Source organism: Stegostoma tigrinum, chromosome 31 (genome assembly GCF_030684315.1).
Source record: "Stegostoma tigrinum isolate sSteTig4 chromosome 31, sSteTig4.hap1, whole genome shotgun sequence".
NCBI lineage: Eukaryota > Metazoa > Chordata > Chondrichthyes > Orectolobiformes > Stegostomatidae > Stegostoma > Stegostoma tigrinum.
Window position 1 is genome coordinate 23,792,697 of NC_081384.1, and position 13,746 is coordinate 23,806,442.

General features: G+C 43.2%; 1 protein-coding gene across 7 annotated transcripts in view; it reads left to right on the forward strand.

Annotated features, from left to right (window-relative positions):
- Positions 1-13,746, forward strand: part of psmc5 (proteasome 26S subunit, ATPase 5) — a 123,062-nt gene that overhangs the window by 78,186 nt on the left and 31,130 nt on the right. Inside the window, exon 1 of one of the 7 annotated variants that reach the window (XM_048560558.2) lies at positions 6,723-7,093. The exons of 5 other annotated variants lie outside the window; for them this stretch is intronic. In XM_048560558.2, the coding sequence (XP_048416515.1) occupies positions 6,864-7,093 (230 nt within the window). In that variant the 5' untranslated portion in view covers positions 6,723-6,863. Of the gene's footprint in view, positions 1-6,722; positions 7,094-7,119; positions 7,142-13,746 lie in introns of those variants that run through there. One more of the 7 variants, XM_048560559.2, reaches the window with a different exon arrangement.

Here is a 13,746-nt window from a genome sequence, read left to right on the forward strand (position 1 = left end):
CAAGCAGTATCTTAGGAGCAGGAGAACTGACGTTTTGGGCCTAGACCTTTTTCTGATGAAGGGCGTAGGCCCGAAACGTCAGCTTTCCTGCACTTCTGATGCTGCTTGGCCTGCTGTGTTCATCCAGTTCCACATCTTGTTATCTCTTAATGTTAATTGCTGTTGCCTTTTGTTCACACTATCCCTGAAAGTGTTGACAACATTAGTCAAAACAACCTCTACTTCAGACATTCTTAACCTCATTGGCCGTATTCCTCTGGAGTGGTGAATTCCAAAGATTGGCCATCCTCTGTGCTTTTTCAGAACAATCTATCCAAAATGGCATTCCCCTCAATTTTACATCTTGTCCTCCAGTTTTAGATTTCCACCCCTCCCCCCACCAGCTTGGTGGGGCCGGGGTTGGGGGGGGGGGCGCGGAGTCGGGTGGGGGAGACACTTCACCTGTATCAACCCTTTACGTGTACAGGCTTTGTGGCCACTTTGCAGAATACTTACACACTCCACAAAATAGAATGAGATATCCATTTATCGTCAAAATGACTCTGAACTTCCAGTTGCCTGCCATTTGAACATGCCTGTTTCTGCACCAATATTTCTGTCTTGGGCCCGCTGCAGTGTTCCAGTGAGTCTCAGCACAAGTTCGAAGAGCAACATCTTATTTTCTGCTTGGGGGCCCTGCAGCCTCGTACTCCATAGAATTAAATAATTTTAGAACTCTTTTCCAACTTTCCATGTTTTTTTTAAATCCACACACCACACCATGTCCTGTTGTTATGTAGATTCATACAGCATGGAAACAAATCCTTTTGCTCTACCTATTCCATGCCAACCAGGTTTCCTAAACTGAACTAGTCCCATCTGCCTGCAATTAGCCCTTGTGCTTCAACTTTCCCTATCCACGTACTTGTCCGAATGTCTCAAATGTTGTAATTGTACCTGCATCTACCATAATTCTTTGGCAGTTCACTTGAAGGTATGCACCACTGTGTGGAAAATGTTACCCTCCAGTCCCTTCCTTAAAATCATTCTTTTTTCCCCCTTCTTTGCCACCCGCCCACCCCACAACTTGCCTTAAATCTATGCTTTCCAGTTTTTGGACTTCCCTGCCCTCTCATTGTCTATGCCTCATAATTTTATAAACCTCCAATAAGGTCACCCCTCAGTCTCTTACCTTGTGGTGGGGAGTCCCAGCTTCTTCCTTATAACTCAAACCCTTCAGTGGCTGTCACTCTGGGCACTGTCTCCACCCTTGGGGCACCAACACCACCACTTCTGGTGTGTATAAATACCCAATTCCTCTGAGCCATGAATAGTTCTGATGAAATGTTGTCCGACTAAATGTTAACTCTGCTTTCTCCCTACAGGCTGTCACACCTGCTCAGTTTCTCCAATTTCAGTTTTTGTTCCACATCTGTTACCTGCAGTTCTTTGTTTTGTTTGTCCCTTTCAAACTCCATGTTATTTTTGCCATCAGAATTCTACAGAATACAAGTCCATTTTGACCAAATTCTCTTTTGGGAACTGCCCAACCATGTCAGGAATAAGTCTTGAGCCACTTATTGCACTCACTCCCTCCAAGGGCAATAATAGCTTTGAGATAAGTAGACACAAACTCTGCACAGTATTCCAGCTGTGGCCTAGCCAAGCTCCTATTCAGTTGTTTGTGTTTGTGTGTGTGTGTCACTGAAGTATGTTAGATTAGATTGCTGAGTTGGAGGCACAGCTTGTCAAGTGGAAATCTGATGTGGCTGTAGAGAGATCTGGCTCAAAGGAATGCCAGACTGTGTTAAATAATTCCAGATAAAAAAATCCTTGAGGAAGGATAAAGTTGAGCAGAATGGAGATTTCAGATGAGCAGTGCTGGAGAGAAGTGGATGTCCCAAAAGCTTTTAGGATAGAATCGATTTTGAATAGTGCTCAGGAGCAAAACTATTATTGCTCAGCATTACCTTGTAGGCCACCAATTATTGCAAGACTGTAAGGAAAAACTTGCAGTGAAATTTGAGGTGAAAGATTAGCCATTACAATGGGTGACATTTATCTCCGTGTATGTTTGAATAATTAAAGGACAGAGGGCATCAAGAGTTCTTGATGTGTTGGGAAGGTTTTCTATGTTTTCAGTCTTATGATAAAGGAAACACTAGCTTTGTCCAATTTTGGGCCTCACACCTCAGGAAGGACATGCTGAAGCGTGTCCAGCAGAGATTCTCTCTGATCCCTGGAGTGGCAGGTTTAATGTACGATGAACGGCTGAGGATCCTGGGATTGTATTCATTAGAATTTAGAAGGTTGAGGGGAGATCTAATAGAAACTTACAAGATAATGTATGGCTTAGCAAGGGTGGACGCTGGGAAGTCGTTTGTTAGGCGGGGAGACTAGGACCCGTGGGCACAGCCTTAGAATTAGAGGGGGTAAATTTAAAACAGAAATGAGATATTTCTTCAGCCAGAGTGTAGTGGGCCCGTGGAAGTCATTGCCATGGAGTGCAGTGGAGGCTGGGACCTTAAATGTCTTCAAGGCGCAGATTGATAAATTCTTGATCTCAGAAGGAATCAAGGGCTATGGGGAGTGCAGGGAAGTGGAGTTGAAATGCTCATCAACCATGATTAAAAGGCAGAGTAGACTCGATGGGCCGAATGGCCTTACTTCCACTCCTATGTCTTACGGTCTTATAGTTTTGGATAGGCTGCCCGTGCTTAGAGTTAATAAGCCACCAGGACTGGATGAAATGGATCCAAGGGTGCTGAGGGAATTGAGAATAGAAATTGCAGTGGCACTGGTAATTGAGTTTTCCTTTTAAATTCAGGTGCTGTGCCCTTTGTCTTCTATATTTTTTTTAAAAAATGCAAAGATAAGCCAAACAACTTCAGACCAGTCAGCTTAATTTTAATGGTTGGGAAATTTGAAACAACTTGGAGTGAAGTTAATCAGCCGATGTTTGTGCATGTGATAAGGAAACCATTGTGGATTTCTAAGTGAAATTTTTTTTGTTAAATTTTGCTGTTTTTTAATAGAAGGATTGATCAGAGCTGCATGTGTCTGTAGATTTCTAGCAGGCATTCGATACAATGCTTTCCAACTAACCTATGAGAAAAATGTTAAACGTCAGGGAATATAGGGAAGGAGCAACAGGGATACCAAATTGGCTGGGTGTAACTGCTACTGTAGATGTTTTTCCTTAATATGAAACAACTGTAGATGCTGGAGATCTGAAACTCAGTGGGCCTGGAACCGTCTGTGGAGAGGAAAAAGTTAACATTTTGAGTCCAATGACTCTTGTTCAGAACTCTTAATCAGTCTAGGAAGGTTTGTAGTGCAATTCACTTGATCAATTTTTGGAGCACTTTTCAGGAACATCCATGATGTTGACCTTTTGGGTAGGGTGCACAATATTTAAAATTTATGTATGAAATAGTTTGGAAGTATTGTAGACTGGATAGTTTAGAGACTGGAAAGGACATTGACAAGTTTGTGGAGTGGGTGGTTAGATGGTACTTGAAGTTCAATGTGGAGAAGTAGCAATAGAATATGAGAGAAAACAAAGGGTACAATTCTATAGGCAGTGGATGAATCGGGAAGCCTGGGTGCAATGTGCAGAAGTCAGTTGATGATGGACAAGTTGAGAGAACAGCTCACCAGGCCCAGACTTTATTAGGACCATGTAGCATATGCTAAAAGAAGTTATCCTGACCTTGTTCAGCCTTAGCTATAGTGCAGTATCCAGGTCTGGATAGCACACTTTAAGAAAGATGTGAAGACATTGGATAGAGTGCAGAAGAGGTTCATCAGAATTATTCCACGGATGTGGAATTCCAGTTAAAGAGATTGGATAGGCTGGGATGAATTGGAGAAGGCTGAGGGAAGTAACAAGATTGATTCTGAACAAACCAATAGGGGAAAAGATGTTGCCACTTGTGAACGGTTCACAAAATGAGAAATTTAAGTAATTCCAGAAAGAAACAATGATAGGCGGTTCATTTTTGCACAGTGAGTTGTTCAGGTCTGGGATGCAGTGCTGAGAGTGTTCAACATGCAGAATTCGAAAGGATTTTGGAAAGGAATAATGTGCAATATTATTGGGTGGAAGAAGGAAAAATGACATGTGACAAATTCATTTGGAGAGCTGATGCAAACATGGAAAGGCCACATGCTGTCTTCTACCCTTTTAACAGTTCTGTGAAATTTTAAAATCTAGTCAAAGTCATGCTTTTGGAGCTTGCCTTTTCAAACAAGATTGTTTCAAATCCACTAGGCTTATGAAGTTGACTAAAGCAGAATACTAGCTGATAGACTAATAAAAACAAAATACTGCAGATGCTGGAAATCTGAAACAAACCCTTAAAGCTGGAGAAGCTCAGCATGTCTGGGTGTATTGACCTAAAGGAGGAAAAAAAAGACTATTGTTTTCAGTAAAGTATGAATTCTTCCAAACTGTAGGGTATTAAACATTGCTTCCACTGCCTGTCAAAGTATATGACAATCTCCAGACCCAGTGCACAATCAAGGGGTTGTTAATAGTGGTGAAAGAGGAAAAAGAGATGAAACGTGGCAGTGAATTAAGGTGTGAAAGGCAAAGAATAGGTCCTTTCTACAAAAATCAAAGGGATTGGCTCAGTAGTTAGCACTGCTGTCTCAGTGTCAGGGACCCAGGTGTGATTCTACTCTTGGGTGACTGTCTGGGGCATCCCTGGATACTATGGGCAATTTAGCACAGTCAATCTACCTAACCCACACATCTTTGCACTGTGGAAAGATACCAAACCACTGCCAGGAGCCCCAGACAGTCACCCAAGAGTAGAATCACACCTGGGTCCCTGACACTGAGACAGCAGTGCTAACTACTGAGCCAATCCCTTTGATTTTTGTAGAAAGGACCTATTCTTTGCCTTTCACACCTTAATTCACTGCCACGTTTCATCTCTTTTGTAGGTTAGATGGATTAGCCATGGAAAATGCAGAGTTACAGGGATAGGGCAGGGGTTGTGTCTAGGTGGGATGCTTTTCAAAGGGTTGGTGTGGACTCGATCAGCCAAATGGCTTTCTTCCACACTGTAGGGATTCTGTAATAAGAAGCAAGACCAGCCTGTGGGACAATGGTTAGCACTGCTACCTCACAGCGCCAGGGACCCAGTTTTGATTCCACCCTCGGGTGGAATTTGCACATTCTCCCTGTGTCTGTGTGGGTTTCCTCCAGGTGCTCTGGTTTCCTCCCACAGTCCAAAGATGTGCAGGTTAAGTGGATTGGCCATGCTAAATTGCCCATAGTGTTCAGGATGTGTAGCTTAGGTGGTTATAGGGGAATGGGTCTGGGTGGGATGCTCCAAGGGTCAGTGGTGGGCTTGTTGGGCCAAAGCGTTTGTTTCTGCACTGTAAGGATTCTTTGATAAGAATACAAGCAAAACACTGCAGATGCTGGAAATCTGAAACAAACACAATACTGGGGACTTTCAGCAGGTCTGGCAGCATCTGTAGTGAGAGATACAATTAATGTTTCAAGTTTGTTGTGAAGGATGGGGAGGTTTTTCTCTGGGTGGTGTGAAGGGAGAGAATATAAGAGAAATGGAGAATAGAGATCATGCAGCCAGTTTCTGAAATTGTGGAATCCAGTATTGTTTTTCTGGACGCTCACCCAGACATACTGACTTCCTCCAGCACTCTGTTTCAGATTTCTAGCATCTGTAATATTTTGCTTTCATTGTGTTTACTTCACTGCCACTTCTCTCCACTTTTTCTATCACTACAAGCTCGGGGAGCTTTGCCCTACGTCTCTCTCATGGCGTGCAAAGAAAGACCTTTTGAACTGGCAAAGATATTCTGAACCATGAAAGAGCCTGGCTGAACAGTTTATCGTTAGCCTAACTTGTGCTGCGATTCTAATGTTATCATAAAATAAACTTAATTTGCCCTTGTGCCATGTTGTTGTCCTGTGAATAATCCCCAACTATATTAACTTGGCATGGAACACCTGATTATTGCTGTATATTTTCAAGGCTGAGTTGGAGCTTGTTGATATTTTGCATTTAAATGCATTCCAAAAATGAAGTTTTATACCTTTATTCACCAGTAATGAAAAAAATTGCACAAATGCAGTAACTAATTGTTGTAACAATCAGTTTTAGAGCATATTTATAATTAAAGGGAGGGCCTGTTTGATGTTCGTGCACAATAAGGATCAAATTGCGAATGCTGGATCTGAATAATAACTGGGTGGCATAGAGTTACAAAATGCTGGACTTTTACAAAAGATTTATTAACATTCAAGGGGCTATCTTTAGCATTTTGAGTGACCGAGAGTTAAGGCTGCCATATAATTGATTTATGGTCGATCAGAGTTTAATTTCATGTCCCGGACTTGGCTGTGTAACTGATATCACCTGTGCCTAACAAGGTTCTATCAAACTCAACTTGAAATTTCCAGTTAAGCATTCAAAAAGCTGACCTACTTTTCAATTATTTATTTTATGGAGGCTAAGCTTTAACTTGTGCAGATGTTGCTAGTGTTTTAAGAGGCATGAGAACAGGGGAGGTGGGGCTGAGGGGTGGTGTCAGAAGTCTCTCTTTGTTATCTTCAAGTGTGGAGCTGGATGAACACAGCAGGCCAAACGGCATCTTAGGAGCACAAAAGCTGATGTTTCGAGCCTAGACCTTGTGTGGTCCTAAGATGCTGCTTGGCCTGCTGTGTTCATCCAACTCCACGCTTTTTTAATCTCGGATTCTCCAGCATCTGCAATTCCCATTATCTCTCTTTAATAAACACTGCTGCTACCCAGAAGCAATTGGTCTTGAATTTTTAAAATGCAAGGCCTGGTCTGGGCCTTTACAGAAAGGTGTAGAGGGAGAGGTGTTTGGGATTTTTCCCTACTATGAGCCACGCTGCAGGACTAGGAGAGGGGATTGGTCTCCTTTCAAGAGGCACAGGTGTGGTAAGGGAGCTCTTGCTTTTAAGACGCCTGAGCACGTCAAGGGTGGGGTCTCGCTTGAAGATGCACAGTCACGGAGAGGACAGTCTCGCTTTAAGACGCACGTCACGGCGCTGTGAGGACAGTCTCGCTTTAAGACGCACAGTCACGGTGAGGACCCGTACCGGCTCTGGGTGAGTGTTATACTGGGTTGGTTCAGTATCTGAGGCTCGGGCATATTGGTGGGTCCTGGAGCTTCTGGCGACAACTGACAGCATTTTACCTCGGCCATGACTGGTACTCGAGGCCTGAGGCTGCTTGGTCCTGGGTCCTGGTGCCCGGGGCCTGCGTTTGTCGGCTCCTCGGGCCCGAGGCCTGTGTTTGTTGGGGCCTGGGGCCTGGGTCTGGGACTGGGTTTGGGTTTGCCGGCTGCTCGGGCCCGGGACCTGGGTTTGCTGGCTCTTGGACGACGCTCCTAGCTGGAGGTTTGATGCACAATTTCGGAAAAGCCGATATTTGTCCTGATCGATACCAGGGCTCAAACAGAGTTCAGAATGATTACACATTTTCCAGTCGCTTTTGTACAGGCCGTTGGATCCTGGAGCTTTTCTAGCAAACACATCCTCTGTTAACCTCACTGCTTGGTTGTAGGTTCCTTTCTTCAGAGCACAGTTCTAACTTGCCTGAATTGCTACATTTTTGTTATATTTTCTTTTTAAATATAGTAATTTAGAATTAAAGGTCGGTCACTTTATTGAGACCTGGGTAATGTTTGCTTTTTAGGATTTCAAACTTCATGCCCTGTTTTTGTAACTACGTTTGCCTTCATTGCTCAGTCCTTTAGTATAGGAGTTGCAAAGCCATGTTGAGATTGTACAAGAGATAGTGGGAACTGCAGATGCTGGAGAATCCAAGATAATAAAATGTGAGGCTGGATGAACACAGCAGGCCAAGCAGCATCTCAGGAGCACAAAAGCTGACGTTTTGGGCCTGGACCCTTCTTCAGAGAGGGTCTGATGAAGGGTCCAGGCCCGAAACGTCAGTTTTTGTGCTCCTGAGATGCTGCTTGGCCTGCTGTGTTCATCCAGCCTCACATTTTATTATCTTGAGATTGTAGAAGACGTTGATGAGGCCTCTTCTGGAATACTCTGTCCAGTTCTGTTCGCTCAGTTGTAGGAACGATATTGTAAAGCTGGAGGGGGTTTGGAAGAGATTTACCAGGATGTTGCCAGGTTTGGTAGGTGTTACTTATAAAGAAAGGCTGGGAATTTTTTTTTCCCACTGGAGCGTCGGAGGTTGAGAGTTGACCTGACAGAAGTTTATAAAATCATGAGGGGTAAAGATGGGGCCAGTAGTAGTTGTCTTTCCCCTAGGATGGGGAATTTCAAGATTGGGGGGATATATTTTTAAGCTGAGACGGGGCAGATATTTTATGCAGAGAATGGTTTGTGTGTGAAATGAACTTCCCAAGGAAGTGGTAGATGGACGTGCAATTAGAATATTTAAAAGGCATTTGGATAAGTATGTGAATAGGAAATGTTTGGAGGGATACAGGGCCAGGAGCAGGCAGGTGGGACTAGTTTAGTTTGAGATCATAGTTGACACGGACTGGTTGGACTGAAGGGTCTGTTTCTGTGCTGTATGATTGTATGGATGGTCCCTGTCATTCATCATCCTCATACCTGGAATTTGTCTTACACTTAATAAACCATTCATCTGCAGAAGAAAGTTTCAGGGATACTTTACAACAAGTTGTCTAGAGTTGAGTTCCTCCCATTTTTTAAAGAGTTAAAAACAGAAATTGCTGGAAAAGCTATGCAGGTCTGGCAGCATCTCTGAAGAGGAGTCAGAATTAATGTTTCAACCTGAAATGTTAACTCTGATTTCTAATTGAAAGGGCTGATTGTGTGGGGGTTCCTGGATCCCTGTGAGATCCATGGCAATTGGATCTGCAGTAAATGCATGCAGCTCAAGGAGTTTTAATTCAGTTTGAGCTTGAGGTCGAGCTACACACACTGACCCATCAATGACAGGGAAGGTTGAGTGCTTTGTACCAGGAGGTAGTTACACCCTTTGGGGCAGGGTATTCTGATTTGGGCGATAGTGACAGACAAGGCAGTGAGATTTTAAGTGAAGCAACTAAGAAACCCACAGGGCTAGTGTGCAGAAACCTCAGTGTTTGTGATTGTCCAACAAGATTGAGGTTCTCTCAGCTTGTTTGGATGAGAGGCCCCAGGCCATCAATGCGCACATCCTGTGAATGAATAAAACAGTGTACCATGGCGCTGGAAACCATTTAAGTAATAGAGAGCATAAGAATGTTGTGGTACTGGTGGTGGAGGGGGTGCAATATAGTTGGGGGGCACTGACGTGGTTCTCTGCAGCAAAAAACAAGAGTCATCGAGTTATTTTCCATGTAGGTGCAGTGACATGGGCAGGATAGGAAAAGAACTTCTGCATAATCAGTATAAGGAGCTAGGCACCAAATTAAAACTTGGAATGTCAAATGTAATCAGCAAATTGGCATAAGCCAAGTAAGCTTAAAGAAAAGAATGTATGACTTAGACTGGAATTTGAGAAATGGGTTCTAGTTTACGGAATACTGGCAACAGTACTGGAGAAGGTGGAATCTATACTGTTGAGACCATGTACATCTGAATCATTCTCATCCAGCATTGTAGTAAACCACATAATTGAGGAAGTAGAGCAGAGTTAAAACTAAATAATGGGGATGAGGGATCAAATTTAACAAGATATGGTAAACCATAGAGTTGAGACAAGTTAGGAAATATAGCTATTAATATGGGAAATGATCAACAGGTCATAAAAGGAAGGGTTCGAGAGTGCATATGTAAATATAACTTGACAGCTAAGACTGTCTACAAGCACAAGTAGCTTTTGGAGCAAAATAAGTATGACACAATAGTCCTTTTGGAGACACAGGAGCAGGTAACCTAGATTGCAGCCTGAATGTTGAGGGATATAGCACATTTAGGAAGTTTTAGAATGTAGAGAAGGTTTGAGTGGTATCTCTGTTAATAAATAATAATGTTTAGCATAATAGTGAGAAATAACCTAAGTTTAGGAAACCAAGCATTAGGGTGGGTCAAGGCAGGAAATGATAATGGCAAGAAGGCACTTGGTACAGACTCCTGGACAGCAACCCACAGGAGGAAAGAGCATAAAGCAAGAAATAATGAGTGTGTTAGAAATGTATGGTGATAATCAGAAGCGATTTTTCATCCATTTACAAATTAGGAAAAATTAGATGCGAAAATGTAACTGAACAGAGGACCTCATTTACGCCTTTCAGGGTAGTTTCTTAGCATGTTTTAGGATTGACAGCAGGCTGTGCGAGACCTGGTACAGTGCAATGAAATAGGATTATTTGATTGTGACGGTATCCTAGATTGCAGTAATCAAAATATAATTCAAGCTTGGATTCAATTTGAGAGGGGATGGGAATTGTCCCCATAGCTAAGGGAATAGATCATTAGAGAAGTGGCAGATTTTTAAGAGTGTTTTCCCAAATATACACCAAGTACATTCCAACGAGAAGGAAAGGATCCGGGGGGTAAGACTGACTATCTCTGATTAGCTTTAAAAAAATTAAAGATATTATTTAAATTTAATACCAAGTATTTTTGGGACATTAGGACCGGTTCTGAGGGAGGTGGGACTATTTCAAATCAGATGGTCTGTACCTGGGCAGGACTGGAACCAGTGTCCTAGGGGGTATTTTTACTAATGCTGTTGGGGAGGGTTTAAACTAATGTGGCAGGGGGATGGGAACCAAATGAGGAGGTTAGTGGACAGTAAGGCGGTAGTAACTAAAGTCTGTAAGGAACCGGATAATGAAGTCAGTTTGACTAAGGGGAAGAGTAGGCAGACAGCAGATGATGAACGCAAAGGTACAGGTGGCCTGAGATGCATTTGTTTTAATGCAAAAAGTGTAGTGGTAAGGCAGATGAACTTAGGGTTTGGATTAGTACCCGGGAATATGATGTTAATGCTATTACTGAGACTTGGTTGAGGGAAGGGCAAGATAGGCAACTAAATATCCCAGGATATAGATGCATTACGCGGGATAGAGGGGGAGGTAAAAGGGGTGGAGATGTTGTATTATTGGTGAAAGAGGATATCACAGCTGTGCTGAAGGAGGACACTGGAGGACTCTAGCAGTGAGGCAATTTGGGCAGAGCTCAGAAATAAGAAGGGTGTGGTAACAGTGTTGGGGCTGGACTACAGGCCTCCCAACAGTGAGTGTGAGATAGAGGCACAAATATGTAGACAGATTATGGAAAAATGTAGGAACAACAGGCTGGTGCTGAAGGGAGATTTTAATTTTCCCAACATTGATTCGGATTTACTTAGGGGTTTAAATGGAGCAGAATTTGTAAGGAGCATTCAGGAGGGTTTTCTAGAGCAGTATGTAAATAGTCCAACTTGGGAAGGGGCCATACTGGATCTGGTGTTGGTGAATGAGCCTAGCCAGGTGGCTGAAGTTTCAGTAGGGGATTACTTTGGGGATAGTGATCACGATTCCGTAAGTTTTAGAATACTCATGGACATTGATGAGCGTGGTCCTAAAGGAAGAGTGCTGAATTGGGGGAAGGCCAACTACAGCAAAATTTGGCAGGAGCTGGGGGTGTGGATTGGGAACAGCTGTTTGAGGGTGAATCCACATTTGATATGTGGGAGGCTTTTAATAAGAGGTTGATCAGAGTGCAGGACAGACATGTCCCTGTGAAAGTGAGGGATAGAAAGGGAAAGATTAGGGAACCATGGATGACAAGTGAAATTGTGAGACTAGCAAAGAGGAACAAGGTAGCATACGTAAGGTCTAGGCAACTGTAAACAGATGAAGCTGGAAAGTAGGACCAATCTGAAGTGAGGAATTAACAGGGCTAAAAGGGGTCATGAAACATCTGTAGCAAACAGGGTTAAAGAAAATCCCAAAGCCTTTTATTCATACATAAGGACAAGAGGGAACTGGAGAAAGGGCTGGCTGACTCAAGGGCAACGAAGGTAAGTTATGCAAGGAGTCAGAAAATGAATGAGATTCTTAATGAGTACTTTGTGTCGGTATTCACTGAGGAGAGGGACGTGATGGATGTTGAGTTTAGGGATAGATGTTTGATTACTGTAGATCAAGTCAGTATAAATGGTGGGGGTTGGGGGTGAGGGAGTGTCGGGTATTCAAAAAGGCATTAGGGTGGACAAGTCCCCAGGTCTGGATGGGATCTATCCCAGGTTACTGAGGGAAGCGAGAGAGGAAACAGCTGAGGATATCTTTGCAGCATCCTTGAGCACAGGTGAGGCCCCAGAGGACTGGAGAATTGCTAATGTTGTCCCCTTTATTTAAGAAGGGTAGCAAGGATAATCCAGGTAATTACAGACCAGTGAGCCTGATGTCAATGGTGGAGAAGCTGCTAGAGAAGACACTGAGGGATAGGATCTATTCACATTTGGAAGAAAATAGGCTAATTAGTGATAGGCAGCATGGTTTTGTGCAGGGAAGGTCATGTCTTACCAACTTTATAGAATTCTTTGAGGAAGTGACAAGGTTGATAGATGAGGGAAGGGCTATAGATATTATATACATGGACTTCAGTAAGGTGTTTGATAACGTTCCCCATGTTAGGCTGATGGAGAAAGTGAAGTCGCATGGGGTCCAGTGAGTACTAGCTAGATGGATAGAGAAGTGGCTGGAAAACAGGAGACGGAGAGGGTTGCAGTGGAAGTGAGTTTCTCAAAATGGAGACCTGTGACCAGTGGTGTCCCACAGGGAATCTGTGTTGAGACCACTGTTGTTTGTGATATACATAAATGATCTGGAGGAAGGTATAGATGGTCTGATTAGCAAGTTTGCAGATGACACTAAGAAGGCTGGAGTAGCAGTTAGTGAAGGAGACTGTTGGAGAATGAAGCAGAATATAGATAATTGGAGATTTGGGTGGAGAAATGACAGATGGAGTTCAATCCAGGCAAATGCGAGGTGATGCGTTTTGGAAGATCCAATTCAAGAGCGAACTATACAGTAAATGGAAAAGCCCTGGGAAAAATTGATGCACAGAGAGATCTGGGTGTTCAGGCCCATTGTCCCCTGAAGGTGGCAACACAGGTCGATAGTGGTCAAGAAGGCATACGGTATGCTTTCATTCAGAAAGTCATTCTTTGCTGCTTTTCATATTCTGTCCAATCTTCTGACCTGACGCCCAGCATTGCTTAATAAGAACAAAGAAAATTACAGCACAGGAGCAGGCCCTTTGATCCTCCAAGTCTGCGCTGATCCAGATCCTCTATCTGTATTCCCTAATCTTTCATATGGAGGGTGCTAGCTATGAAGAGAGGTTGAGTAGATTAGGATTATTTACATTAGAAAGACAGAGGATGAGCGGGGGAACCTGATGGAGGTCTACAAAATCATGAGGGGTAAAGACAGAATGGTTAGCAAGAAGCTTTTTTTCCAGAGTGGGGTCTCAATTACTAGGGTTCACAATTTCAAGGTGAGAGGGGAAAAGTTTTTAAAGGAAATATGCGTGGAATGTTCTTTATGCAGAGGGTGGTCGGTGCCTGGAAAGCATTGCTGGTAGAGGTGAGCGCGATAGCGTCAATTAAAAAGTGTATCTACACAGATACATGAATGGGCAGGCAGTAGAGGGATAGGTTTCAGTTTGCAGAATTAGTGAATGGTGAGCCCTTGACGTTGACATTTCGGTGAGATTGCACTTCAGATGCATCCTGACTTTTTTTTCTAACCGAATAGCTGGTGCTGTCTTTCATTTATACTTGGGAATAGTCTGAGTATTCTTATCAGTGCTGAAATATTTTTCCCCACCTGTTT